At 35.5% G+C, this 27870-nt stretch overlaps 1 protein-coding gene across 2 annotated transcripts in view; it reads right to left on the minus strand.

The window, feature by feature from the left end:
- Mfe2 (peroxisomal Multifunctional enzyme type 2) overlaps nucleotides 1-27870 on the minus strand; it is a 668623-nt gene that overhangs the window by 67801 nt on the left and 572952 nt on the right. For both annotated transcript variants that reach the window (XM_090390952.1, XM_090390951.1), the window contains exons 27-28: nucleotides 23027-23157; nucleotides 10032-10166 (exon numbers count right to left, since the gene is read on the minus strand). In XM_090390952.1, the coding sequence (XP_090247078.1) occupies nucleotides 10032-10166; nucleotides 23027-23157 (266 nt within the window). The remainder of the gene's footprint in view (nucleotides 1-10031; nucleotides 10167-23026; nucleotides 23158-27870) is intronic.

Consider the following 27870-nt stretch of genomic DNA (forward strand, 5'->3'; position numbering starts at 1 on the left):
AACCTATCATACCACAGTATACTCTGAGTTGGCATGGGATTGAATATGAAAATTCTACTTTAGAGACCAAACATGGAACCTCAATGGATGATGAAATTTATCTATTCATTCTTGGCAATAAGTGTTTTACCTGAATTCACAACCAACAACGAAAACTTTGGAGACTTTTTTTTTGTCACTAATTCTGTATCACAATAATAGACTATCTGATGATGTGTTGAAAAATGGCTATGTACAGAAAAACCAAATGATCATATAAAAAAACCAAATGATCATATAAAATTTCTCTGAAAGAAAAGATAAGCAGGGCCATCTATGGTCATCCTTTTAAAACCACCTTCAAACTTTGATCCAGACCAAGGAATCTATTCAGCATTACATGGTCAGATTTTCCCCAGTCTCACAAGCAGAAGCATACCAGACAAATTACTCCTGCAGCCTCTTATGTAATAAAAATAGAAATATTTATTTTAAAAAATAATAAAAAAACCAGATGACACATTTAGTACTCCATATATAGAAAAAGGACATATGCAGGGTTTATTAATTACTCTAAGAAATATGCAAATCCATAGCTGTTCAAGAGCCAGGTCTACAAATAAATGGAATGAATATCAACCACATAGAATATGCATACAATATTATCCTTGCGGAATCTAACGAATGATTGGAAAAAAAAAAAAAAACATTTTAAATGAAGAATGCAAAACTTTTGGAATGAAAATCAATCTAAGCAAAACTAAATCAATGAAATTAGGAAGAGATAGGAAAAATTTTCAATCCACTTAGAAAATTACATACTTGAACAAGTAAAGCAATTCACATATCTTGGAGATCTCATTACTCACAACCTCAACACAAACAGTAAAATACGAACATAACAAAGGATGGTCTAAAATGAATAAATTAACACAATATGCAAAAATACCAGTATTTCAAAAAGACAAACTAAAATTCTATAAAACCATTATTATACAGTAATGGAATTTCATGAAGTCGAGACTTTCAATCAGAAGAAATGCAGAGGATCAGAGCATTTAAAATAAAATGTTAAAGAAAAATAAACAAGACTCACTGGTAAACACAAAATGAGCAATTCAAATACAAATTAAACTATAAAGATATGGCTATTAATTCTTATACAGGAATTAAAATGGTTTTGACACCTCCAGAAAATGTCCTTTCAAAGATTACAAAATAGTCTTTTGAATGGAATCATTGGAGGAAGATGATCAAGAGGTAGACAAAAAAAAGAACTTGGCTACAGTCTTTGAAGGAATGGTCACAAGTATCAAGCTTCAGAGAGATGACAGAAATGGCCAGAAATAGAACCACATGGCAACAATTTGCACATAGGGGACTCAATCTGATGGATGAGAAGGAGGATGATGTAGAAAATATGGTCCCTTACTTGGCACCTTGCACAGAATAGTGGAAAGGAGCACAATTACAATGTAGGTTGACATGAAAGAAAATTCACACAGGCCTGTGATACTTATGTATTTAACTTCAATAAAATACTTATGTATTTAACTTCAATAAAATACTTATGTATTTAACTTCAATTAAATACTTATGTATTTAACTTCAATTAAATACTTATGTATTTAACTTCAATTAAATACTTATGTATTTAACTTCAATTAAATACTTATGTATTTAACTTCAATTAAATACTTATGTATTTAACTTCAATAAAAACAGTGTAAATGAAAGTTTCAAAAATATGACTCAATAAGATTAACTGACAGATGTTTTAAGTGGGATGTGTGTTGTGGTTAGCACATGTAAACAATTATGGAATTTATTAACTCCTACATTTCTTCCTTGCTACAAGGAGACATCAGAGAAAGAGAGAGAGAAGAAGAAAAGAAAAATTTAGCATTCAAAACTGACATGTTGCAGGCATTTCTGTCTCTGTCACAGCTGAGAACACAACACACTTGCTATTATTCAATTGCAAGAGCCACGATTGAATAAGAGCCTTGATGAAGGCTTGTCCACCCGACATCACTACAGCCCACTTTAAATTCCTTGCACTAAAATCACCTTTTCGCCACACACAGCAACCAGTTCATGGCAAATGTCACTTGAAGTTCCTTTCGCTTGCAAAAAATTTCACGGGCACTTGTTTCAGACCACACTCACATGGTAGCCACCAGCAGTCTTTTTGAATGTTATTAATGGGGCTATCTATCCACATCATTTATCTCATTCCCTTTCACCATTATAAAAAAAAAAAAAAGTGTTACCTTACTTTTTGGAAACCCCTCATAAATGCTACAATTCTTTTTTCATTTGTTTACCATTATTTAATTCATAATTTCTCTTAATATATATTCCTCCCCCCCATGTATAATACATAAATTATCTGCATATCCACAAGTACTAAAGAATATGTAAAAAAAAAATTATATAATAAGAATATAATAAAAAATGTATAATATAATTAGCTTTAATTATATGCATGTCGTGCTTAATGGCCTATCACAGTCAGGTAACAGGGATAGTTGAAACCTGATTAAATTTCTGACATGGAGGTTAATCCATCAGCATAGTCCATGTGCCTGCCAATTGCATGTATTCTTAATAAATTTAGTTTACTCCTTTATCCAAGTGTGAGCAAACAAAGTTTGCGCCTGAAAGTATCTCCAGGATTGAGGTAAGGTAGTACAACACCGGGCAACTCATTGCAAAGGTGGAGCAAGTTTACATCACTCCTATCTCAGTATCTCCCATAATGCAAAACACATCTCCTTGCGGATATGTATAATATTATGCATTAAGGGAAGGGCCACTATCCACACTAGTTTCGACCTTTATCGAGGTCTCTTCAGTGGGAGCCAGGCCCAGATGTTGAGATACCAGGAAGATGCAATAGCAAGGTCATCTCCACCTATAGGAGTTGCCAAAAGGTGTGCCACCTTTTTTATTAAATTACTCTGGATTTAGAGAAAGACGTTGAAAGTTTATTTTTCACTTGGTTAGATTATAATAAATTTAGTTTAATCCTTTATCCAAGTGTGAGCAAACAAAGTTTGCGCCTGAAAGTATCTTCATGACTGGGGTAAGGTAGTAACAACACCAGGCAACTCGTTGCAAAGGTGGAGCAAGATTACATCACTCCTATCTCAGTATCTCCCATAATGCAAAACACATCCCCTTGCAGATATGTATAATGCTATGCATTAAGGGAAGGGCCACTATCCACACTAGTTTCGACCTTTATTGAGGTCTCTTCCGTGGGAGCCAAGGCAGAAGCAATAGCAAGGTCATCTTCGCCTATAGGAGTTGCCAAAAGGTGTGCCACCTTTTAGGTGGAGATGACCTTGCTATTGCTTCTGCCTAGTATCTCCACATCTGGGCCTGGCTCCCACTGAAGAGACCTCAATAAAGATCGAAACTAGTCTGGATAGTGGCACTTCCCTTAATACATAACATTATACATATCTGCAAGGAGATGTGTTTTGCATTATGGGAGATACTGAGATAGGAGTGATGTAAGCTTGCTCCACTTTGCAACGAGTTGCCTGGTGTTGTACCACCTTACCCCAGTCCTGAAGATACTTCCAGGCACAAACTTTGTTTGCTCACACTTGGATAAAGGATTAAACTAAATTTATTATAATCTAACCAAGTGAAAAATAAACTTTCTGCATGTATTCTTCTGGATGATTTGCCTGTTTATGGAGATGGAAACCTCTGCCATCTATGTAAACCCTTATAAAAGGTTCTTCATGTTCTAGATAGAATTCAAAACAAAGGGCATCTTTTTTTTCCAACCAAAGGTCATTATCAAAAGCAACTGTACTATAGAGGATATATAAGTTATTACATATTTCATTATATGGCTATAATACTGTCAATTATCCTGTATACCTCCTGAGAGTGCATATTAGGAATTTAATGATAATGGCTATAATATCACATATTCCTAGTTCAGTTAGTAATAAAGATGATTGGAAAGACCATTCTTGATGGGATATGAATTCCATCTAGGATGTGAGGAACCTTTACAGGGCTTTTCAACTAAAGGTAAGTTAGCTAGTCTCATATGGAGTTATCAGGGTTCTTCCTTCATGGAAACAGGAAATGTAGACTACATGCAATCGATAGACATGCAAACTATGCAGAGAGAATTAACTTCCTTATTATAAGTTTATATACATTCCATTTCTACAAAGTCAAATTATTTGTCTGTAACAAGTCTACTGAGCCCGGCACATTAAAGGATAGATGAAATTAGGAAATCACAATGCACTAAGATTGTGCAATGGAACAAGACTATGTATTATATAATTGGGGCAAATCACCATTGCGGCAACTATTCGGATCAGCAGTGATAGAGTAAAGATATACTGATATAAAGAATTCCATTAATACTAATTGTTATGCAATTCCAATGCAAAAAATTGAAAGTCCCCATTTGCTAATGATTTAGTGAACCATTATAACATAAACAAGTTAATAGCATGCTGTGGAGAAATGTGGAGTTATCACAAGAGTATATTGGAATGAGAAAGAATGTAACAGTGAGAAAAACAAAATATGCTGTTCGTGTACAGGCACTATTGTAAATTAGATATGATCACTTCTTATCATTGTTAAAAATAAAACATTTTTATTTTTTAAACAACAATCACGCTGCTTCCAACCCTTCGGATATTACCGCCTTAAAACCCACATTTAAGGGTTTTAACAACATCATAAACAGTAAAATAATAATAAAACCAAACATCGCCCCCCAACTTACAAAAAGCCCTATTATCCCTAAAAAGGAACCCAACAAAGGGGATACAGTAGTCATCACAAACCTAACCGATTACCACAACAAAATAACAGCTATCTTAACCGACCAACACACCTACCAAAAAATCCAAACTGACTCCACCCCCGACCTCATTAAACAAATCAACAGTATCCTACACACCCTAAGAAATGAAGACAAAATAGACAAAACCACAATGAAAAACGCAACCCCCCCCACACATCCCTTGTAAGTTCGGACAAATAAAAACCCACAAAGATAGGTACCCGACGAGACCAATAGTTTCCTACAAAAACACCACTACAGCACCTTTATCAAAATTCGTAGCGAAACTTCTCAAACCATTAATTACAGCATCTAACTTCATGATAAAAAACTCGGACGACCTTTTCAAAAAAATAAAAAACCTAACCCTATCTCAGGAAGACATCCTCACTTCATTGAATGTGTCCTCTTTATACACCAACGTGGACGTCCCCAGAACTTTAGACATCGTACACATACTACTCACAGAAGAGCACACCCTACACTCTTGAACTAAACTAACGCCCAATGACATTATTAACCTAATACAACTAATAATCTCGGCAAACTTCTTCAAGTTCAACAACAACATGTACATTCAAATCTTCGGACTCCCCATGGGCCAAAACATCAGCGGACAACTAGAGGAATTATTCCTAGCACACATAGAATCACTCCTACTCCATCACCTTTTATGGCAGATACGTGGACGATATTCTGTGCATTGGAAATCCTACACACATCACCACCTTAAAAGTGTCCCTAAACAGTTACAGCAACAGACTAAAATTCACTATAGAAACCGAACAGAACAAATCCATCAATTTCTTAAACTTGACACTAACCAGAAGACACAACAAAATAGCCACGAAAGTATACCACCAAACCTCACACATCGGAAACTACCTCCATTTCCACTCATACCATCCAAATCCCAGTCATCTTATCACAATTCATAAATGCGTACAAATTTTCAACCAATCAGAGTAATCTAAACGCAGAAATAAAAAAACTAACACAGATCTTCAAAAATTCCTACACAACTAATAAATTACGCAAACAAGACTGCCAAAAACCGCCAAAACAACCCAAGTACCAAAACAAACTTCCCTACACACAAAAAATTATCAAACTATCATACATACAAAGCCTACAAATAAATTTTCAAACATACCGACTACAAACTGGTATTCACCATGAACCAAAAATTGGCAAACCTCCTAAAACTCACTAAATCTCACACACAAAAAGAAATATTTGAACACCACAACGTAGTCTATAAATTTCCCTGCCAAAAAGACTGTGATATCACCTACAAAGGTTCCACCATCAGGTCTTTATGGGCAATAATACAAGAACACTTCCACGATTGTAACATCCCTATTCCAGAACATTTAAATACTAAAAAATGCAACATCAAAAAGAAAAATCGAATACAAAGCACAGGAAAAACGGAAATAGCTATTCATGCCCTTGAACAAAAACATACCCTGCAGATCGACAAGGCCATCATAGTAGACAGACAAGAATGAAACAATGCTTAGAATATCGGAAACAACAGCCATAAAATGTGATGCGCACTCTATCAACGTAGAGGTTTGGAAGCTTCATAACATAAAATTGAGGTCACAACCCTGACCAATAGGCAATAACACAAACACTTCAAAAGCAGAAGCACCTACCCGACCTGACATAGCATCCACTTCCTCCACGTGTTCAGACGACAACCAAGAATAGTCAAAATGGACTGCACCTCGTCAACCCCCTTCCCCCCTCTAAAAATCAGTTGCTGTTTTCAACCCCTTTCACCCTATATAAATATAATAAAATGCTCCGCCCATCCCTTATAATATATATGTGTGTATATACAGGGTGTTCGGGATAAATTTGACATATTTATAATTAATTATATTTTTCCGTAAGTTACATGTATTAACACACACTTCTCTTCATTTAAAAGTTTGGACCCTTCTTCATTCATATACAAGATGTCAGAAAGGATGGATAGCTGGAACCCACCTGAATCATGGAAGAGAATAACTTGTATCATGATGATTCGTGCCCGCCATCAAAATAAGGATATGACGACTGCTGCCCAATGCTCCCTGAATACAGTAAAAACAATCAGGCATGAACTAGAGACTTGCAATGGTGACTACGAGGATGTAGCAAGAAGAAAGATCCCTAGCAGACGATCTGATTGCGTTCGTACAGCAGAATTCCTCGCAAATCTGCAGGAACAGGTGTTGAAGAACCCTGGCATTGGAATTCGGGCTTTGTTCGTGGAGTTGCTAACTGTAGTCAAGCCCTGGATAACAAGGGTAGCCAATGGTAGGCCGTATGAATGGCAGCAGGATTCGGCCCCTTGCCACACCTCTGGGAAAAGTCAAAAATGGTTGTCTGAAAATTTCTACGACTTCACCAGTCCAAATGTTTGGCCTCCAAACTCCCCAGACCTTAACCCCATGGATTATTTTGTATGGGGCGCAGTTGAAAAAGACACCAATCGCACTTCCAGTAATACAAAAGCCCAGTTAATGGATAAAATTAAAACAGTTTTTGCGGCCCTTCCCAGGGAGACTGTAGCATCAGCTTGTTCGAGGTTCCGAAGCAGAATTGAAGCTGTGATCGATGCTAATGGTGGTTATTTTGAGTAAATCTTGTTGATAGTATTGTAATTAACTCTGCCTGTAATGTTTTTTTGTCAATTCATTAAATTTAATAGATACAAAGAAGATTTTCTTTTTCCTTACGAAACTGTCAAATTTATCCCGAACACCCTGTATATATATTATTAAAAAAAACCCGGGTTTTTTTCCATATCTATTTTAATTCTTCCACATTGCCTAATTCCCCCCCCACACACACACAGTAGTTTGGGCATTGCTGAAAGAAGAAAAGTCACAGCACCCAGAAAAAGGTATGTGCAAATTTCTTTTCCTTTATGCTACATATATTTATTGGTAAATATACATCTATAATACCCTAAGAATCCATGAATAAAAAGCCAATGACATTTAAACAGGGACACTCCTAAACAGAAGCAGGCAAAATAACCATAAATGTAATAAGAAACATTTTTATTTGATTAAAAAAATTTCTTTATGAATATAATTCTTAGTAATTAACCTATTAGCAATTTTTCATTCCATACACATTTTTCTTACAGAATGTTCCATCAGAACTAGAGCAAAAAAGTGAAGATTAATATATAACATGTACACAATTTTACATGTGATCTCTTACCAGTGTATAACCCAACTATGAAATTCAGACTATAATAAATTTGGAGATACCATGGCAGAAGCATTAGCAAGGTCATCTCCTCCTATAGGAGCTGCCAAACGGTGTGCCACCTTTTTATTAAATTACTCTGGATTTAGAGAAATATGGTGAAAGTTTATTTTTCACTTGGTCAGACTATAATAAAGGATTAAACAAGGAGTTGCCCGGTGGTACAACACCGGGCAACTCCTTGCAAAGGTGGAGCAAGCTACCAACACTTCTATCTCAGTATCTTCCATAATGCAAAACACATCTCCTTGTGGATATGTATAATGTTATGCATTAAATGGGAAGGGCCACTACCCAGACTAGTTTCGACCTTTATTGAGGTCTCTTCAGTGGGAGCCGTCCAGAGCTTGCAAGGAGTCACCCGGTGTTGTACCACCTTACCTCAGTCCTGAAGATACTTTCAGGCGCAAACTTCATTTGCACACACTTGGATAAAGGATTAAACTAAATTTATTATAGTCTGACCAAGTGAAAAATAAACTTTCAACATCTTTCTCTAAATCCAGCGTAATTTAATAAAAAGGTGGCACACCGTTTGGCGGCTCCTATAGGAGGAGATGACCTTGCTAATGCTTCTGCCTTGGTATCCCCACTTGGGCCTGGCTCCCACTGAAGAGACCTCAATAAAGGTCAAAACTAGTCTGGGTAGTGGCCCTTCCCATTTAATGCATAACATTATACATATCCGCAAGGAGATGTGTTTTGCATTATGGGAGATACTGAGATAGAAATGTTGGTATCTTGCTCCACCTTTGCAAGGAGTCACCCGGTGGTGTACCACCTTGCCTCAGTCCTGAAGATACTTTCAGGTGCAAACTTTGTTTGCACACACTTGGATAAAGGATTAAACTAAATTTATTATAGTCTGACCAAGTGAAAAATAAACTTTCAATATGAAATTCAGAATTGGAGGTGTGATGGTATGGTTCTCTTTTGACCTCAGAGAGGTATCTGGATTCTGGACAATGCAATGCTTCCTACTTTATAGTAATTCTATGGAAATGACCAATTGTCTCTTTCAGCAAGATAACACTGTGTCATAAAGCTGCTGCCGTAACTGCAAGGTTTGCAGACATGAATGTCCACAAACTTGACTGGCCTCAACAGAGTCCTGATCTCGACTCTATTGAACATCTGTGGGATGAATTGGAGCATCAGATGAGATCAAGGAACATCCACCCAACAACAGTCCAGGACCTCATTATATGCCTAAAGGAAGAATGGTCCAAAATTCACATTGGGTGATATCATATGCTTGTGGAAAGTATGCTTCATAGGATGCTGCAGTCATTGCAATGAAAGGAGGTCCTACATCTTATTAAAGTGGGCAGCATGGCTATTTGTTCCTCATACTATGGTTCCCTTTAACTTCTTTCCAAGCAGTGTACAGTGTATGTCAAAATTATGTTAACAATTATATGGAATTAACATTTAAATTTTATTTATTCATTTATTTTTACTAAATGTTGATTACAATAAATTTTGCAATAAGTGTTCATTCCATATAAGTTTTAAGATAATTTTGACATACAATGTACACAGCTTGGAAAGAAGTCAATAATTTTGACATACCCTATATAATGCTTGCAAAACGTTATTCTGTAAAATTAGAAAATTGGTTGAATGAAAGTTTTTTTTTTTGTGAAAGAAAAAAAAATCCTTTTTATTCCAAAAGTTTAAAAAAATTAAACTAAAAAAGAAGACATCTTTAAGAAATAGGACTCGATCGTTAACTAAGTTAGCAATGATTTAGTTTTTTTGGTAGTTCATCATATTTTTCAAGTTCTATAATTTCACAAAGCAGGCTTTTTTTTTTTTTTTTTTTTTTACTGAAAGCAAGATATGAACCTGTGGGCCATATATCAAAGTCCATACAGTATAGTAATAAAGAATCTTGGATAACTCTATAATGCTAAATTGTTATTTGCTATTTCTTAAATCTGACCTTATCTGAGAGAATTGGTGCTAAGAGAGGTAATTCCACAGCTCTTTCACTTTTAAGGATTTCCTGCCATAGTTGGTTAAGCTTTTGTGTAAGCATAATATTTCCTTTGATTTTCAACCGTCCAGTCATGAAGGCCTAAATAATAAGAAAATGAAAAAAATTAATTCATAAATTACTGCTTCAAATAATGTAAAAAAAAAAAACAGTAATGACATTCTTTTCAAAAATTTATTACTATTATTTTCAAATTTTAACAGTATAAATTACTAAATGAATACAAGTAAGGGCATTCAATATTCATTTTTACAGACTAGCATATACTAGCCTTTGAGGGACACCTACTAGTCTATATACTAGTAGAAGCTCTTCAAAAGAAGTGAAGGTGGCTTAGTCTCCTAGCAGAACATTGTATTTTTGCATTTCTGATTTGCATTTAAAATTTTGGGTACTTGTTTCTTTTTTACTATTTGCATTGTATTTTTAAGTCTTCAAAACACAGCACATCCAACAATTATGGCCAGCATTTAGTCATAATTGTTGCAGCAAATACCTGATATTGCATTACTGCTTGCAACATTTAGTCATGTGACTCATTCCCTTCATCTTTTATGAAAGGAATGAGTCACATGTTCTCTGCAAGTTGGTAACTAAGAGAGTGAATATGCTAGATATAAAATCACAATAAATGTTTAGAGGGATATCGGGTCAAGATTATTGTTCAGTATTGAAGATGGGTTAAAAATTCATGCTGTCAATGTTTTTATAATTTTTATAATTATAAGGGTGGGACAAAGGGACCTCTGCATTTCATGTATACTAATGCCAGGAGTATTAGGAACAAGAAGGAAGAATTTTTGGCTTTGGTTGGCTCTTCCTGGCCACAGGTTATTGGCATTAGTGAAACATTGAAACATGGCTGACGGAAGATGATATAGTTAGTGGGATAGAATGTGTAGGTTATAGTGTATTTAGGAGGGACAGAGAATAAAATGGGGGGGGGGGAGTGTGATTGATGATAGCTAATGAACTGCAGCCTAGGAGAATTGAAGTTGTATTGCAGGATAGTGAAAAGAGCTCATTTGAGGCTATTTGGTGTGAGATTGAGACTGGCAGAACAAAATATACAGTTAGGTGCTGCTACAGACCAGGTGATGGAATAGATGGTGGAGATAATATGCATAAACAAACTGATAACATGAGTGGAAGGAGGGTAATTATTATGGGGGATTTCAACTATGGTAACATTGATTGGAAGGAGGAGAGGACACATGTGAGGAAGGAAATGGATTTTATTCAATTATTAAGGGATAACTATCTGAGACAGCATGTAATTGAAAATACTAGGGGTTTTAGAGTGCTTAACCTGGTAATAGCATCTGAGAATTTGACTGTAATGAATATGACCATGTTGCCACCTATTGGTGAGAGTGATCATAAGGTCTACCTGGGAGGTGGCTAAAGGTGTGGAATTTTCGATTAAGACAGGGTATATATGGAATTACCGTTCTGACAAGTATGACAAGCTTAGGAGATTGCTTGGATCAGTGCCATGGCATGTAAAACTGCAAGGGCTGGATGTCGATACAGCATGGGAAGTGGTCAAGGAGCATTTACAGGAGGTTATGGCTGACTGTATACCTAGGGTCCAAATAGTAAAACAAGTAGGGGTTAAATGGATGAATAACACCATTAAGCTTGAGTTGCAAAAAAAGAAACAACTGTGGAGGGAATTTAAAGAGAAAGGTGACCTGCAGGCACATGAACAGTATAAAGTGCAGGTCAGAAGGGTAACGAGTTTGGTAAAAAAAAAGCAGAAGCAGATTATGAAAGCAAACTAGCTATGCAAGCTAAAGAGAATCCCAAACAGTTCTTTCAATATGCTGCAAGCAAAAAAAAAAAAAAAAAAAAACTGTACATGGCAGAATGATTTTAAGGAATGCTGATGGTAAGGAGATCACTGAATTAGTCGATATAGTGGTGGAGTTACTGAGCGAGCACTTTGCAAGAGTATATCATCCAGGTAGTGGATGATATACATCGAAAAAATGAAGGAACCATTAGTTTATATGGGAATTGTGATGAATGAAGTGGAGGTGAATAGTCTATTACAGAACCTTAATGTGAATACATTTGTGGGATTGGATGGTATACCGGCACAGGGTCTTACGTGAAGCGGCTAAAGAATTATCAGTGTCCTTGACCATGTTGTTTAATCTGAGTCTCGGGTCTGGTTTATTCTTGAAGTCGTGAAAAGAGGGGGAAAATAGTTCCACTGCATAAAGGAGGATCCAAGACTACTGTTGCAAATTACCAACTGAGCAGCATATCAGGAGTCGTTGTCAAGGTCTTGGAGAAAGTAGTCAAGGGAAAAATACAGGAATGGATTGATGAAAATGAGATACTGTACGGGGGACAGCATGGCTTTGTGAAGTGTAGATCATGCCTCAGTAACTTGCTCAAGTTTTATAACACAGTGACAGCTGAACTGGATAAGGGTAATGGGTTTATAGTGATACTGCTGGACCTGGCTAAGGCATTTGACAGGATACCACATGGAATTCTAATCTGTAAACTGCAACATATGGGAATGGATATAGGGTTGGTGAGATGGATAGGTGGGTGGTTGATGGAGAGATATCAGAGAGTAGTTTATCCAGGAGTAGAGTCCAAAAGACGGCCTGTGACTAGTGGTGTGCCGCAGGATTCTGTTCGTGGACCACTGCTGTTAAATTTGTTATTTAACGATATAGGGAAAGATCTAAGAGGAACAGTTCATTTGTTCGCTGATGATGCAAAGTTGGGTAGGGCAATAGAGAATGCAGAAGATGTCAAAATCTTGCAGGACGATTTGGATAGATTGGAGTTCTGGGCTAAGGAGAATGGATGTCAATTTAATGTGACAAAATGTAAGGTTATGCATTTTGGGATGAAAAGATTAGCAGCAGTATACCACATTGGTGGAACTGTACTCCAGGAGATTGATGAGGCCAGGGACCTGGGAGTGTTGGTGGATAGGGAGATGAAGTTTAGGGGGCACATTGCAAAAGTGGCTAAATCAGCTCATCAACTCACTTGGTTGTTGAAAAATACTTTGACGAGCAGAGACAAGCAAGTTATTGTTCCTCTGTACCGAGCCTTGATAAGACCTCATCTTGACCACTGTGCCCAGATTTCATCACCTAGGTTTCTTCTTGATGGGGAGGAGGTGGAAAGGATCCAGAGGCGAGTAACCAAGATGATAGCAGGTCTATGGAATGAACCTTATGAGAACAGGTTGAAGATTTGCGTGTTGCAGAAATTGGTGGATAGGGAAGATATGGTTGAGACATTCAAATTGCTAAAGGGTTTCTACAGGATTAATTCAGAGGATATTTTTGAGATCAGGATTGGTGGTGGGAGAACTAGGGGACATCTATAGAAGCTGGGCAAGAGTGTGGTTAGCAAGGGTGTTAGAGATGGGTTCTTTATTTTAGAGTGGTAAATGAGTGGAATAACCTGCCAGAGTTTGTTGTGGGTGCTATGACAGTGAGTGAGTTCAAGGCAAGGTATGATATAACTGTGAGAATGTCGTATAGTTGTGTGGACATGATGTTTAGGGCCTCCCTCGATGAGTCTAAGGACTCCCTGGAGTCGCCCGTAATAATAATAATAATTTCACAATGCAAACAAATCCTGACTAGTTTGCAGAGTATGCTCTTGTTCTCCAAGAAAAAAAGGAGAACAACATTTTTAATTATTGAAAGGTGTCTGTGAACGACTTCAAAAGATATACAAATTTCATCAAGCAAGGTGATATCACTTTGATGCCATCACTTGATGGAAGCCTGAGAAAGCTTGAAAGCACCAAAGTGTTGGTTTTTTTTTTATAATTTCTAACCTTTCATGGGATTCTCATTAAAAACACTGTTCAGGGTTCATAATTAAATTTTATTCAAGGCAAATTCTCTCCTGTCCAAAGCAACCTCATAGATATAAGGATAAATTTGCATCTGAATAACATAATCCTCACTGTTCCATGGGCACAGTAAGGAGATAATTATTATTAGGTTGGTGGGCTCATAATAACACACTGATATTTTTGGTATGGTGAGGAAGCACTCCTCAAAAGAAGTTGACAATATTCTCCAAATTTAATCCACCCCCCCCCAAAAAAAAAATCACTGCCATTCTGTACATCCAGGGCATTTCTGAAAGAACAGCATGAGTTTTTAAAAGACAAAACGCTGAAATGTTTCAAGCAATACCAAAAATTAGTAATTCTTATTTGTTTGCTATAAGATCCTTTTCATCAATTAGATCAGTGTTTCCCAAAGTATGGTATGTATTTCTTCAAGGGAGAAATATTACCTTTAACTTTTATATTTTTGTTGCCATATTGTTGCAAATACCTGGTCAATTCTATAATTAATTTTTCAATTACTAAAAAACAGAAATGGATTAACCTCCATTTCTGTTGGGTCTGGTTGATGGCATGATCATGTTCCAATTACGCATTAAAAAAAAAAAAAAAAATTCAAGTAGTTTGACGCATGCAGTGAGAATTCTCTGCTAAATTTATTCTCCTTAAGTTTTTTTTTTTTAATTCTTTTGAAATTTTAAATTTCATAATTTTTGTTTCTACTATAATATATATATGTGTGTGTGTAATATGAAATTACATATACATACACACATATATATGTTTTAAAAAAGAACTGAATGACTTAAACCGAGAAAAATGGAAAAAACAGTTTATTAGTAAATATAATAAACACATTGTATATGTGTTTATTATATATATATATATATATACACACACATACACATACACACACATATATGTATGAAGATTGATTTACTTGGTTATTATACATATTTTTAAAAAGAATTGAATGACTTAAACCGAGAGAAATGGAAAACACAGTTTATTAGTACTACACAACTAGTTTCAGCTTTTTAACAGCCTTCATCAGGTGCACATTATAAAAGAAATAACCATTAAACATGGAGGAAAAAACTGTAAACATCACGGAAAGTAAATGTATATATTTAACGTTAAAACATTGAAGTCAATGTATTCAAAGCTGTTCCCTCGTTGGCTATATTGTTAGACGTGTGCATGACAAATACTCGTGAGCACCAATATTTGATCATAGCAGAATGACAGTCTGAAAGGTTGTAGCTTAGGTTGTTGTTTAGATGTACAGGGTTAAGGATGATTTCCTTAGATTCTATAATCTTCCTTTCCAATTTGTCATGGCAACAGAAAATGTTAGATTTGTCCCAAAGGATTGTATGGCTATCAGAATTGGCTGAAAACAGAACATGACTAGAAAAAGCACTGCCACGTGTTCTCTTGTAAGCGATGTATCTCTTGTGCTCCTCAATGCGTAACTTGATTGACTTATCTGTTTGCCCAAAGTAAGGTATGTCAGTCACACCAGGATATTTAAGATTATGATGACTAGGTTTTGGATGGCTTACTAGAGAACGGATTTTTGGAAGAGGAGTAAATAAAGTTCTTATGTTGTATTTTTTAAGAACCTTGGCTAATTTGGGACAAACAGAGCTTATGTATAGTATAGAGATATTACCTTTTACATTATTTGTCTCTTCATTATGGTGACCAGAAGGATTACTTTTACATTATTTGTCTCTTCATTATGGTGACCAGAAGGATTAAATAGGAATTTTTTAGTAATTTTTTGAGAATATCTATTTAGTTGAAAAGTAGATCTAAGAAAATTGATTTCTTTATGTAGTTCAATTGGGTCATCAAGAAGAGAGCAAGCTCTATGTCCCAACATAGAAATTATTCCAAATTTCTGAGGAGGATAATGATGGGATTGACTATGGAGATATCTGTTGGTATGGGTAGGTTTCCTATAGATCGAGATTTTTAGTTTTTCTGAGAACGGGTCAATTTGACGTCTAAAAAAGGAAGGGAACCATTAGTTTCAAACTCAGCCCTATTAATATTTGGGTGCTGACCATTTAGATGTTGAAGGAATTTCAGGAGAGATTCATGGCCATGGCTCCAAATTAGGAAAATGCCGTCAACATATCATTTCCAAATTCTTGGTTTCAAGGGATAGGAAGAGATAGCTTTAACTTCCAAATCTTCAAGATAAATGTTGGCAAGTACAGGAGATAAAGGATTACCCATAGCAACACCATGATTTTGTTTATAGATGGTATCCTGAAATTTAAAGTATCCTGACTTGATGCAATGAGTAAGTAAGACTAAGATCTTTTTAGATAATTTATCCTCGAGTAGTACCAGAACTTCGTCTGTAGGAACATTTGTGAACAAGGAGACTATTCAAAGCTAGCCATGATTTCATCTTCCTTGACAATAATATCTTTAATATATGACACAAAATCTGCAGTTATTAATAAAAGATGGTGACTTGCCAGAAAAACATTTGAGAGATTTTGCCAGATTTTTGGAAAGGTTGTATGTTGGAGAGTCAATACCTTCAACGATAGGACGAAGTGGGTATTTTCCTTGTGGATTTTGGGGACTCCATATAAACGTGGAATAAGTGGATGGAGAGAGCGAAGATAAAGGCAAATGTTTCTAGAGAGTTCAGAGGTAGTTTTCAGCAAGTTGTTGGTCCAGTTTTGGAGTTCACGAGTAGGATCTCTCTCTCTCGAGCATTGAGTAAGTGTCACTCCGTAATAATTCAAGCATCTTATTTTTATAATCTTCAAAGTTAAGAACAACTATGGAGTTGCCTTTATCTGCAGGAAGAATACTTATATTTTTGTTATTTTGTAACCTCTAAAGAGCCTGTCGTTCCGATGAAGAGATGTTGTCTGTAGGGGATTTTGCGTTGTTGATGATAAAAATGGATTCACAAATGTTCCTACAAAGGAAGTTCTGATACTACTCAAGGATAAATTATCTAAAAAGATCTTAGCCTTACTTACTGATTGCATCAAGTCAGGATACTTTAAATTTCAGGATACCATCTATAAACAAAATCATGGTGTTGCTATGGGTAATCCTTTATCTCCTGTACTTGCCAACATTTATCTTGAAGATTTGGAAGTTAAAGCTATCTCTTCCTATCCCTCGAAAATCAAGATTTTGGAAACGATATGTTGATGACATTTTCCTAATTTGGAGCCATGGCTGTGAATCTCTCCTGAAATTCCTTGAACATCTAAATGGTCAACTCCTAAATATTAAATTTAGGGCTGAGTTTGACGCTAATGGTTCCCTTCCTTTTTTAGACGTCAAACTGACCCGTTCTCAGAAAAACTAAAAATCTCGATCTACAAGAAACCTACCCACACCAACAGATATCTCCATAGTCAATTCCATCATTATCCTCCTCAGAAATTTGGAATAATTTCTACTTCGGGACATAGAGCTCACTCTCTTCTTGATGACCCAATTGAACTTCATAAAGAAATCAATTTTCTTAGATTTACTTTGACTAAATGGATATTCTAAAATATTTCTATTTAATCCTCCTGGTTGACATAATGAAGAGACGAATAATGTAAAGGTAATATCTCTATACCATACATAAGCTCTGTTTCTCCCAAATTAGCCAAGGTTCTTATAAAATACAACCTAAGATATTTATTTACTCCTCTTCCAAAAATCCGTTCTCTAGTAAGCCATCCAAAACCTAGTCATCATAATCTTAAATATTCAGGTGTTTATCAGATCTGGTGTGACTGTGACATTCCTTACTTTGGCCAAACAGATAAGTCAATCGAGTTACGCATTAAGGAGCACAAGAGAGAGACATCACTTACAAGAGAACATGTGCCAGTGCTTTATCTAGCCATGTTCTGTTTTCAGTCAATTCTGATGAAGGAAACCATAGCCATACAATCCTTTGGGACAAATCTAACAACATTTTCCATTGCCATGACAAATTGGAAAGGAAGATTATAGAATCTAAGGAAATCATCCTCAACCCTGTACATCTAAACAACAACCTAAGCTATAATCTTTCAGACTGTCACTCTGCTGTGATCAAATACTGGCGCTCACGAGATGCTATAAGCACGCACACGTCTAACAATGCAGCCAACGAGGGAACAGCTTTGAATACGTTGACTTCAATGTTTTAACGCTAAATACATAAGTTTACTTTCCGTGATGTTTATAGTTTTTTCCTCCATGTGTAATGGTTATTTCTTTTATAATGTGCACCTGACGAAGGCTGTTAAAAAGCTGAAACTAGTTGTGTAGTACTAATAAATTGTTTTTTTCCATTTCTCTCGGTTTAAGTCATTCAATTCTTTTTAAAAATATGTATAACAATCAAGTAAATTAATCTTCATACATATATATGTGTATATATATTTATAATTACATTTTTATAAAAAGATTGAATGACTAGAACCGAGAGAAATGAAAACAAAGTTTATTAGTACTAGCACAACTAGTATCAACCTTCATCAAGTGCACATTAAAAAAGAAGAATAACCAGTAAAACATAGAGGAAATAACTGTAAACAACACGGAAAGTCAGTGCGTATATATTTCAACGTTGAAGTCTGCGCATTCAAAACTGTTCCTTCGTTGGCATCATTGTTGAGTGTATGCATGCGTATAGCATCTCGTGAATGCCGGTATTTGACAGCGGCACAATGACAGTCTGAAAGGTTGTAGCTCAGGTTGTTGTTGAGATGTAGGGAATTGAGAATGATTTCCTTTGATTCTATTATCTTCCTTTCTAATTCATCATGGCAACGGAAAATGTTATTAGACTCGTCCCATAGGACTGTATGGCTACAGTTTTCTTCATTAGAATTAGCTGAGAATAGAACATGACTAGACAAAGCACTAGCTCGCATTCTCTTGTAAGTGACGCCTCCCTTGTGCTCATTAATGCGTAACTCGATTGACTTCTCTGTTTGGCCAAAGTAAGATATGTCATAGTTGCACCAGATCTGGTAAACACCAGGATATTTAAGATTATGACGTCTAGGTTTCGGATTTTTGGAAGAGAAGTAAATAAAGTTCTTATGTTGTATTTCCTAAGAACCTTGGCTAATTTGGGTGAGACGGAGCTTATGTATGGTATAAAAATATTACCTTTAATCTATTGGTCTCTTCATTATGGCGACTGGGAGGATTTAATAGGAATTTATCAGTAGTTTTTTGAGAATAATGATTTAGTTGAAAAGTAGACCTGAGAAAATGAATTCTTTATTAAGTTCTATCTCATCATCAAGAAGAGAGCGAGAACGATGTCATAGAGTAGAAATGATTCCAAACTTTTGAGGAGGATAACGATGGATTGACCATGGAGATATCTGTTGGTGTGGGTAGGTTTTTTGTAAATCGAGATTTTAAGTTTTTCTGAGGAAAAACTATATATATATATATATATAACTAAAAGTGAAAAAATTAAAAAATGATTCAATGTTTGAAATTTATTATAATACAAATGTTAAAAAAAAAAATCTTTCGAGCTTGAATGAAATGTTATCGTAACTTTCTCCAAACTGCCTTTGTCTGAGGGTACCTCGATGCTAATAAAATTTCAAATGGGATACACGAGTACTGAAAGTTTGGGAAACACTGACTTGGATCATTGTGGCATTTAAAGGATAAAGGGTCCCCTGCTCATGCAAACTGGTATAATCAGCCAAACTGGAAAAAGTGCCAATATCTCTGTTGAACATAAGAATCAAAATAAAAAAAAATAAACAAAAACAGAAGAGTTTCCTTAAAGGGCAAATGGAAGAAAGTCGAAAATTTTGCCATAAAGAGAAAAAAAAAGTTTTATAACTATCAATATTGCATGATTTATATTCAATTTAGATTATAAGACAGTTTTAACTGAGTGTCCATTATTTGCTTGAGTTTAATAGGCTGAGACTATTATACCATAGTGCAGCTAATAGCATCAGCTCTAAGAGCACAATGTGGCCAAGATGCCTCTATTTATGAATTTAATATGAGGGACGTTGCAAGATGCTTTGTGTGTGTGTGTGTGTGTGTGTGTGTGTGTGTGTGTGTGTGTGTGTGTGTGGTGCATTCATTATCAAACCTGTGGGTGGAAAACAAAAATGGTAAAAAGTAGTGTACTAGAAATGTTCTTCGTGTTAACAGTGAGATGGCGTGGTTCACATCTTTGATAAAAGCCACAAAAATGCAAGTTTTATAAAGAACACAGAGATGAATGCAAGGGTAAGTGAAGGGGAATGTAATATGAATGATGAAGTGTGAGTCAGAAGAAAGATAAAAAGTGGAAGATGAGAATGGATGGGTGGCTGTAATGAGAATCCGCATGCTTCATGGAATATTTTAGCTGACAAAGCATAAGTCTGATTGCCCAGACATATCTGGGAAATGCTCAAAGATGTTAGAAGGAAGAGCATGAAAGACCACATAAGGAGACATTGTTAATGCAATTTCATGATGAGGAGCACACTTTTTATTACTTTCAGAAAGACTGTTTGATGACTCATTTCATAATCATATTGTGTACATCTTAAATTACAAACTTATCGGAAAAAAAAAGTTGTATTAACAGGGAGATTTCTAAGTTAACAAATCTAGTACATCAAATGAACTAGATTTGTTGATCATTGCACCAGGATGTTAGACGTGTGGCTCATTATTGTGATGTGTTGTATAACTTCTGTCACAACCTAATTCACAGCTATACAGTCCTTCATAAATGCAGACCAAAGCTAATAAACCAAGATCTGATTTGTACTTGGTTTATGTTACAATGGCTTAGACACCATAGCATTTCAGTGACTTTGTTAAATTTGATTGGATTTGTGTGTACAGTTTCACCAAATGTAAGATAAGTTACAGGTGCAATGGATGTGATATACTCTTGTGTTGGCTAAGGGGGGGGGTTCCTTGGAGGGGTCGAATGCTTTTTTTTTAAAAATTTTATTTTATAAGTGGTTTAAAAGTAGCGTTAAGGTTGTAATGGTGTCGAATTCATTTTATCTGATAACCCTTTAATGTATTAGGAATTTTATTGATGGCATTTTTGCTATAACATTGTTTATAAATAGAGAGCTAAAAATTTATAATTCTTCTTAAGAGCTTGTTTATTACAACAAATTGCTATAACTCTGTTAATGACTCCAAGTTTTTGTGAAGGGTGGTGGTGGTAAGAGTTAGATTGTATAAATTGGCTGTTATGTATAGGCTTGCAGTAGATAGTGAAAGATAGACAGTCTGAGGGAAGATGAGCAACTAGAGTATCAAGAAAAGGAAGTGAGTTTCGATTTTCAATTTCAAAAGTAAATTGTATGTGATCATTTTGTTTGTTCAGGTGGCTGAGGAAGATGTTTAAAGTTCAGCAGCCATGTGGCCAGATAACAAAAACACTGTCAATGTATCTAAGCCAAACTGTGGGTTTTGAAGTAAAGGAATCTAGAGCACACTGTTCAAAAGTTTCCATATAAAAGTTAACAATCAGAGAGAATAGAAGAGAGATCATAGCTGTATCTTCTTTCTGTAGGTAAAAATTATTTTGTCACACAAAATAACCGGAATGTAGTACATGGGGAAAGAGAGAGAGAGATAATATTATCAAAAGATGGTGTTCCATAAGAGAAGAATTGTATCACTGACATTTTCACCAAACAGAAGTTGTCAGTATAACATTTTCACTATACAACAAATAGTTGAAAAATCATCATGTGAATATAAAAAGTCTGTAGTTAAGTTTTGTAGATGTGGAAAACACAAGTAACAGTGACCAGAGAAAAGCTGTTCAAAATGCTACATTTATATGGGATAAATGAACACAATATAGAGCAATGTAAGTCAGTAGTTAGAACTGAAGGAAGTAAAGGAAGAGGATTTGATATAAAATCAAGTGTAAGATAAGGTTGCAGATCTCTACTCTTATTCATCATCTATATGGTTCACATTAAGAAAGAAAGAAAGGCATTAAACCTGATATTAGAATTTGATTCAAATTGCTCTCTGCTTTATATAGATGATGTCCTAAACAAATCCAATGAAAACTTTCACGATTCTTCTAACTAAACTGACTAACAGCTGTAACAAATTTAGCATGAAAATCAGCAAAAAAAGAGAGCCCAAAACTAAGAAAATAGGCAAAAACATAGCTTCAACTGTATTCTTGATGGAGAACCTGTAGGATAAGTAAAATATTCAGCTATTTAGGCACTTGTTTATTATATGATGATAGCAAATTAAATATGGAAATATACAACAGAATACGAAAAGGTGGTACGGTGGGCAACTGGATGAATAAAACTTACATACAATAAAAGAAAAATTAACTAAAACACTAAACAGAAATATACTAGACAGTGTTCCAACCAGTTTTAAGTTACAGATATGAGAACTAGGTTAGAAAAAATTAAGCATTTATTCAAAGGCTAGAGACAACTGATATGAGAGTTCTGAGAAAAATTAGAGGAGCAAACAGATAGCATCAATGGCAGAATCGTATTAAAAATGAAGATTTAAGAACTTGGCACTTTTAGCACTTAAGAGAGGTGGGTGAGTAGGGATAATCTACAGTGGTATTGGTCACTTAAACAGAGTAGAAGAGGATAGGTAAGAAAAACAGGTGTTTAATGCCAAGATGGCAGGAAACAGACCCAGAGGAAAACCAAGATCTAGGTGGATTGATTCAGTGATAAGTGCCTTTAGACTAATTTAGAGGAAAACTGTTGATAGAAGATCAGTAATAAAGTAAACTTAATCATGTAGTGCTGTCATAGTAACCTGAACATCCCTAGAGGGTACACATCATGTAATTGATGATAACACCAATGAAAGTGACATCTCTCCTGGGTGCATCAAAGAATTAAAAATCTTTACAAATGAGTAGTATTCAAAGAAATCTATCTCATGATATTAACATAGTGGATGCCTTATTGAGTGTCTTAACACTCAATATTATTATCAATGGACTTTGTATTCAAGGATTCATTCTGTTGGAATTCACAATGTCTTAAATGTATTCAAAAAGTTTAAACAACTCATACCATTATCAATAACTTATTATATTTAATCATAAATCCCAATCTCTTACTCTTTGTGGATTCAATTTTCCAAGCATGAGTTTAATGATGTCTTCATCATCCATAGTTAGAGTAACGTCTGCTTTGCCAGACTGTGGAGGACCTTTGTAAATTGAACCAGCACCAGTCTTTAAATCAACCGCTAAAAAAAATCAATAAAATCATATTTCAATGAACATTTTCTAGTATAATGAAAAATTTGAAGGAATTTTTGTGTAAGTTAATTATACATTTATAGATCTTGCAAAAAAAAAAAAAAAAAAAAAAAAATATTAATGCACAATTAATCTTGGAAAATCAGATGCTAATTAGTTGTTTACGTTCACACTCGCAGAAGTTTAGCTTTTTATATCCATTCTTGTGAATTTAACCCATGAAAAACCATTAACCAAAATTACATTACAAGGGTTCTATGGATTGGCTAATGGTTAGTTATTCTAGGAATCTCACTTCATGCACTTCAGGCAGGGAGGGTGGTCTCTCCCTATGGAAATAAAATTCATCTATCACCTAAAGATATTCTTCTGGGATAGTCTGGTAAACTGTACAACCTGCAGCATCTAGGACAAAACTTCATTTTGTCTAAAAGCACTGATGGAACTGATATTCTGGCCACCACTATATTTGAAGTACACTCAACTTTTGTGAAGTCTGGATGGTCCAAATCTTCTGCTTACACCTTCACTTGGGTGGCCCTGTTAGTAGTGCTGAATATATCCACCAACCTGTTAGATGGGAAGATATAAACAGCTGGAGGAATTCATCCAGGAGTGAACTACTGTAGGCATGAGATGAGGTAAGATGGCCACTTTCCTCCTCCCCGCTCCTCCGAGGAAAGGCCAGACCACTGTGGCACTAGGAAACAGGTGATAAATGAAGTTCGCTGCCCAGCATAATGCAGTGATTTTTGTGTTATCCTATTAGCGTGGGGAAATGCCATCCTCAGATAGTTGACTTTTTTCAAATGTTGGAGGGCCCCCCCCTTGAAACAGAACCACAACATGCTGAATATGTGAATTATGTTATCACAATACAGGTAGCCCTCGTATAACGTGGTACTTATACAATGCGGTCTACAAGGGTTACTACAATTTGTAGTAACCCTTTATCTTTTCATATATTTTTCACCACGCGACTTAAAAATCAAATTTTATATTTGTTAAATTTGCGTCTGCTGTATCACGCATGTAGTTATAAGCAGTGAATTTATATTAGGGAAATACCCTTTAGCACGCATGTACGTCAATTGTTTACTGTTTACCGTATAAAGTATTTATTGTTGAAAATCGTCTTCGTTTCCTGCCAGGAAAACACATTAGAAATCATAAGTGTGTTAATCTCAATCTGAGCACTTAATTTTTTGGTGATCTACATATTGTAATGATTTCTTTATGTTAATATATATATATATATTTATAGTAATGGCCACTTAGAGCACTTTTGCGATATGGTTGAAAACGAAATTAGTGAATTAATTGATGGGGAAGTAGATTTAAATGAGGAGGTTTGACGTCATCTACAATTAATAGATGACGTCGAACCAAATGGTGGGAAAGTTCTACCAAAGATTCTGATTGCAATGAATCTGTTAAAGAATTCAGTTTAAAGAAATTAGCAGAAGGATTGAACTTGGCAAGAAAGTTATTTAATGGATAATGATTCACAATGGAGCGCTCCAGAAAATTCACAAGACAATTGGATATTTGTTTAGCTCCATATTATGAACTTTAATAGTGGTAAGTAAACGACAGATAAGTAAATTCTTATTACTGACTTGTTGATAACTAAACAAGTCGAAGTATACAATGAGAATTACACTAATTATGTCCAAGAGATTTCAAGCGAGGACGACGTCTAGCCACTCGTAAATAAAGAACACCTACGAAATGTTAGTTATGAAGACAGTGATGATGATTAAAATATACATTTTATTTTATTTTGCCTAAAACATTTATGAGGTGCTTAAGGGTCAAAGCTGTATAACTAAGAGGTGACCTCTGCAGAGGTCTCCTCTCAGTTATACAGCTGAGAGGAGACCTCTCCTCTACCTGCATACTGAACAAACGAGGATGGGCTGGCAATTTGGGATTAAGCCGACCAAATTGTATTCTTATTGGCTTAAACCAAAATACAAACTGATGGTACAACATGACAAAATTTCATACCAGCTGGGGTGTCACCTGTTTAAACAACACAAAAGGCCCCCGTTGTTTTTGCCAGGGAACCAGGGCAAACAGCGAAAATTCAGCCACTGGAACAAATCTAAAAACACGCCCTAACTCAACATCACCAGAGTTTAAGATCGGTACTATCAACATAAGAAGTCTGAATGGCAAAGAAATTGAGCTAGCTGAGAAATTAGATAAGTACCAGATCGACATAATAGAGGTGACTGAAACAAAAAAGACAAAAACTGGTGAGAGGTCTTTGAGCAATAAATACAAAATGTTATATGGCAATGACAATCAAGAAAAAGAAGGAGTAGCCATAGTATTCAACACAAAATACGAGGCTAATCTTCTTGAATGGCAGGCAGTCTCAAGTATAGTGATGTGGGCAAATATGAGAATGGGGAACTGGACAATGAGACTTATTTGTGCCTATGGTCCCACAAAATGAACTAATTTTTTTGAGGCTTTAGAGAAAGCAACTGACACAATGAAAAAGGAAAAGTTGGTCCTTGTTGGGGATCTAAATAGCAGAGTAGGAAATGATTGTGAGACATGCAAAAATATTTTAAGAAAATTTGGAGAAAAGACCAAAGCTAATAATAATGGCAAATATCTGTTGGATTTCTGCTCAGGACATGGACTAGTTATTACTAACACAATGTTCCAACATAAAAATGTGCACAAATTTATATGGAGAGAAGAGGCAAGGAATAAGAAAAGTCTCATCGACTATGATATTGTTGATAGTGATGTTTTCTCCCTGGTGCAGGACACCAGAGTGTACACAGGATTTGAAATTGGAAGTGATCACTATTTAGCCTTGAGCAAGATAAAATTGAATTTCATATTGAAAAGAATAACATGTAAGAAAGTTTTAAAGCGAATAAAAGTTGAGCAGCTCTCAGATGTGAACTATAGACTAAAATACACAAATATTATTCAAGAAAAAATGAAAGTGTTTTGAGATCAAAAACCAAACCTTGAAGAATCAGTGGCAAGCCCTGAAGAAAACCCTGATTGATTCAGCCAGAGAGGCATGTGGTTAGGTTGTCTGCAAGGATATAAAAATCAGAACTCCATGGTGGACACTGGAAGTTAAAGAGGCAGTGAAGGAAAAGAAGAAAGCATATCAAAAGTTCCTGGCAAATAAGTCAGCTTGTGCTCTTAGAGAATATAGAGACAAATGTAAGAAAACTAAACACCGTGTAAAAGTAGCTAAACAAAAGTCATGGGAGTACTTTGACAAGAACATAGAAAATAAATATCAAGAAAGCGGCAAAATATTCTGGAGGTTGTCGAAGAAGCTCAGAAATGGAGGAAAGAGTGCTGTAAAAGGAGTTAGAGATAAAGGTGACATGAAAATGAGAGAAAAAGTTATCCTTGAAGTATGGAGTAATTACTTTGAAAGACAGCACAGTGGCTAAAAAACATTGACCAGGCATGCAGTCAGGAATACATATCCATACTTGAAGTAAAAAAAGCCATTAAAGGCTTGAAATGTGGAAAGGCAGCAGGAGTAGATTAGACCAGAAATGTTGAAGTATGGTGGTATAAAAGTTTTACAGGCCTGGACAGAGGGACGAATTCCCGATGATTGGAGTACAGCTCTCATAGTAACCATATATATAAAAAGGGAAATAAAACTGAATGTGAGAATTACAGAGGTATTTCCCTACTGAGTGTTCCTGGCAAGATCTATGCAAGTATACTTGAGAAACGGTCGAGAAGAATTGTGGAAGAAAAGCTAGGTGAAGAACAAACAGAATTCAGTCCAAATAGAGGCTGTCAGGATCAGATCTTCACTTTACGACAGATAGTTGAGAAATCATAGGAATATAACAAAGATCTGTATTTAAGATTTGTAGATCTGGAAAAGGCATATGACAAGGTGCCAAGAGAGAAGCTATTCAATAAGCTACAGTTATATGGTTTCAATGGGGCATTATATCAAGCAATACTTAGTCTTTATTTGAGTTGTAAGTCAGCAGTTAGAATTGAAGGAAGTACAGGAAGATGGTTTAATGTTAAATCTGGTGTGAGACAAGGATGTACATTATCCCCTCTGTTATTCATTATCTATATCGATCACATTATGAAGGAAAGTGGTATTAAACATGATATTATTATTATTATTATTCGTGACACCTACTATACAACTGTTTCCACCACTACACCGAACCTCTACTACCAATCATCTCTATGAATGCCATCTACCGCCCATAACCACAAGTAGTATTTTTTGTCTGTAAATTGTGTGTGTTCTGAAGAGCCAATTTGTCTGTATGCAGGATGAAAAACCTGAGTTTTTCGAGAGAAAAACCCTGCTACCTCTGTATGAGATCAGCTAACTCACATTTGATTAAAAAAGTCCACATAAAGATTCCTCCCATCAAGACGAGAATCAAACTTAGCCCTGGTCCAATCGAAATGGCAATGTACTGACGTTCTTCCAATTGTGCTACGGAGGCATATCAAAATTGGAGATGCTAATGTCAGCTGTTTGCTTCATGCAGACGATGTTATACTTCTAAATAAATTCACTACAAGTATACAAGATTCCCTGACTAAATTGAATAACTGTTGTAATAGTTATAAATGAAGGTCAGCAATAACAAGACAAAACAATGAAAATAGACAGAAGCATTGAAAATGTCAACTGTGTTGTGAATGGAGAACCTGTGGAA

Source organism: Typopeltis vanoorti, chromosome 3 (genome assembly GCF_054136105.1).
Source record: "Typopeltis vanoorti isolate ZY-2024b chromosome 3, IOZ_Tvanoo_1.0, whole genome shotgun sequence".
Classification (NCBI taxonomy): domain Eukaryota; kingdom Metazoa; phylum Arthropoda; class Arachnida; order Uropygi; family Thelyphonidae; genus Typopeltis; species Typopeltis vanoorti.